A 2,192-nucleotide genomic window follows, 5' to 3' on the forward strand; every position below is an offset into this window, starting at 1 on the left:
ACGATTAATATATATCTCTTCATCCATGTAAAGTGCACAAAAATCTTGAGGTTCATACGAACACCAATGGCATCCAAACATACCAAATTAGTGTTTCTATATAAATCCAACAATAGTTAAAAACAAAAAAAACATGTTGAATTATATATTTATTCAGTTTAATGTTTCATATAAAATTGCACGAAACGTAGATATGCAAAGAATATATTTAAGTAAATTAACAAATAAATAAACTGAATAAATTTACGTTTTGCATGTATATATAATATATAACCAAACAGCAAATTAAAGAAAATAATCCATTCAGCACATACTATTAAACACACACACACACACAACACACGTATGTGTGTCTGTGTGCTTGTTTGTTTATAGACGTACAAATATTGTACATCCAAGCGTGCAGCCTAGAGCCCCTCATTCCTCAAGACACAGACTTTTCCAGGGCTGATCACAAGCGGTCAAAAGTCCCATTTTTGAATATATATTATTACACACTTGCAGGAACCTCACATGAAACTCCACCGAAACATCCCATGCAAACCCACCCCCCTCTCTTTTTGTCTCTCTCTCTCTCTATATATATATTCACAAACACACACATTCATCATACCTCACACACACAAAACACACAGTACGCACACAAATGGAATCTCGGAAACCAAAGATGAACAACAACAACAACAACAACCACAATCATCACCACCACAAGCAAACAGGCAGATCCAAGAACGGCAGCGCAGCAGCAGCTTGCAAGAAGCACCCCAAGCACCGGCAGTCCCCTGGCGTTTGCTCCATTTGCCTAGGTGAAAAGCTCTTGCACCTAACAAACAACCCCACCACCAGTTGTTCTCGTTCGAAGCCCGCAGCAGCACACTCTCCTTATTCTTCTTCCTCTTCATACCTCTCTTCTCTCTCTTCCTCCAACGCTTCTTCCTACTCGTCGCCAATCCGCCGTTTCGACTCCGTTCAAGCCAGAAAGTCAACAAGGGTTTTCAAGAACGTCGACAACGTTCTCAAGAAGAGCAGGTCGATGGCTTTCGTCTTGCAGAGAAGAAAGGAAGGCGACGAGAACGGGAAGAGCAGTGAAAGCAAAAGCGGGTTTTGGTCGAAATTGTTGCAAAGAAGAAATAAAGGGTTGATGCACTCAAGAACTACAAGAGAAAGGGTTATTACAACTGCAGTACTGCATTAGAGGGATCTCTTCTTTTCTGCGAATTTTGGGTTGATGTTGTTAGTGGTAATAGCGATTTTAATTTGCTGATCATATTCTTCTCTGTTTGATTTGTCTGTCTTGATGCAAAATAGGGAGATAGATATTGAAAAAAAAAGAGAATATTTGAATAGGATTTAATTATATATATATATATAAATTCTTTTATTATAGTTCTCAATTGTATCTTTAATTTTTGTAATTAATTATGTTTAATTTTGTATTGAAATAGGTGAAATATGTTAGTGTAATTTGATATAGTTATATATGATCACAAGGGATTTTGCTCAAGAAACTTTTCACTATTTTCATTCTTTTGGAATTAATTTATCGTATTTTTGTTCTACTTTTAAATGTTCTCTTGTAATCTAAATTTGTTAGTATATTTAATCAAAACTTGATAATAGAAAAAATATAATATTATTTATCAAAAAAAAAAAAAACCGGGATTTCATTGCAGTATAAAAGTTAAATTTTTATATATAATTTCTTGGAAGTTGAAATAATATTCAAGAATTTGATTTACGTAATAATTTAATTATGAAATGTTATTATTATTATAATATTATATATATATATATATAAGTCAAAATAACAGGTTGGTCCAATTAAGGAATTGAGAAGAGATTATATTGAGACACGGATGTCTTTTTGAGACAGGCAGCAGCACTGTTGCTTCCTGGAAATGTATATGTTTTTGAATAATAATGTGAAGGGTTTGTTGAAAAGCAGCTGGCAAAAGGATGACATATCTTTCAACTTTGAACACATTCCTCGTTGTTTCTTTTGCTACCAAAGATCACAAATCAAAACTCATACAAACTACTCATTAAAGTAGGTGGGTTAAATGCATTTTTTTGATCTCGTAATTTAAGTTATCGGAGGTTTTGTCTTTTAATTTTCTAATTTAACATTTTAATTCTATATATTTTTAATTTTTACAATTTTAATCTTTTTTTCTCATCGGAGTTCACTTTTA

The 2,192-nt window shown here is 33.2% G+C and overlaps 1 protein-coding gene across 1 annotated transcript; it reads left to right on the top strand.

Moving 5' to 3' along the window:
• Positions 1-596: 596 nt before the first annotated feature.
• On the top strand, positions 597-1,386 carry LOC105167767 (uncharacterized). The gene has a single exon (XM_011087584.3). It carries the CDS (start codon positions 647-649, stop codon positions 1,193-1,195), a length of 549 nt encoding a protein of 182 aa, XP_011085886.1. The 5' UTR covers positions 597-646; the 3' UTR covers positions 1,196-1,386.
• Positions 1,387-2,192: the final 806 nt, after the last annotated feature.

Source organism: Sesamum indicum, linkage group LG8 (assembly GCF_026168435.1).
Source record: "Sesamum indicum cultivar Baizhima isolate 11 linkage group LG8, ASM2616843v1, whole genome shotgun sequence".
Lineage (NCBI taxonomy): Eukaryota > Viridiplantae > Streptophyta > Magnoliopsida > Lamiales > Pedaliaceae > Sesamum > Sesamum indicum.

Bases quoted from the DNA above. Each gene is read 5' to 3' on its own strand.
- LOC105167767 (XM_011087584.3), top strand. From the start codon at position 647: ATGGAATCTCGGAAACCAAAGATGAACAACAACAACAACAACAACCAC.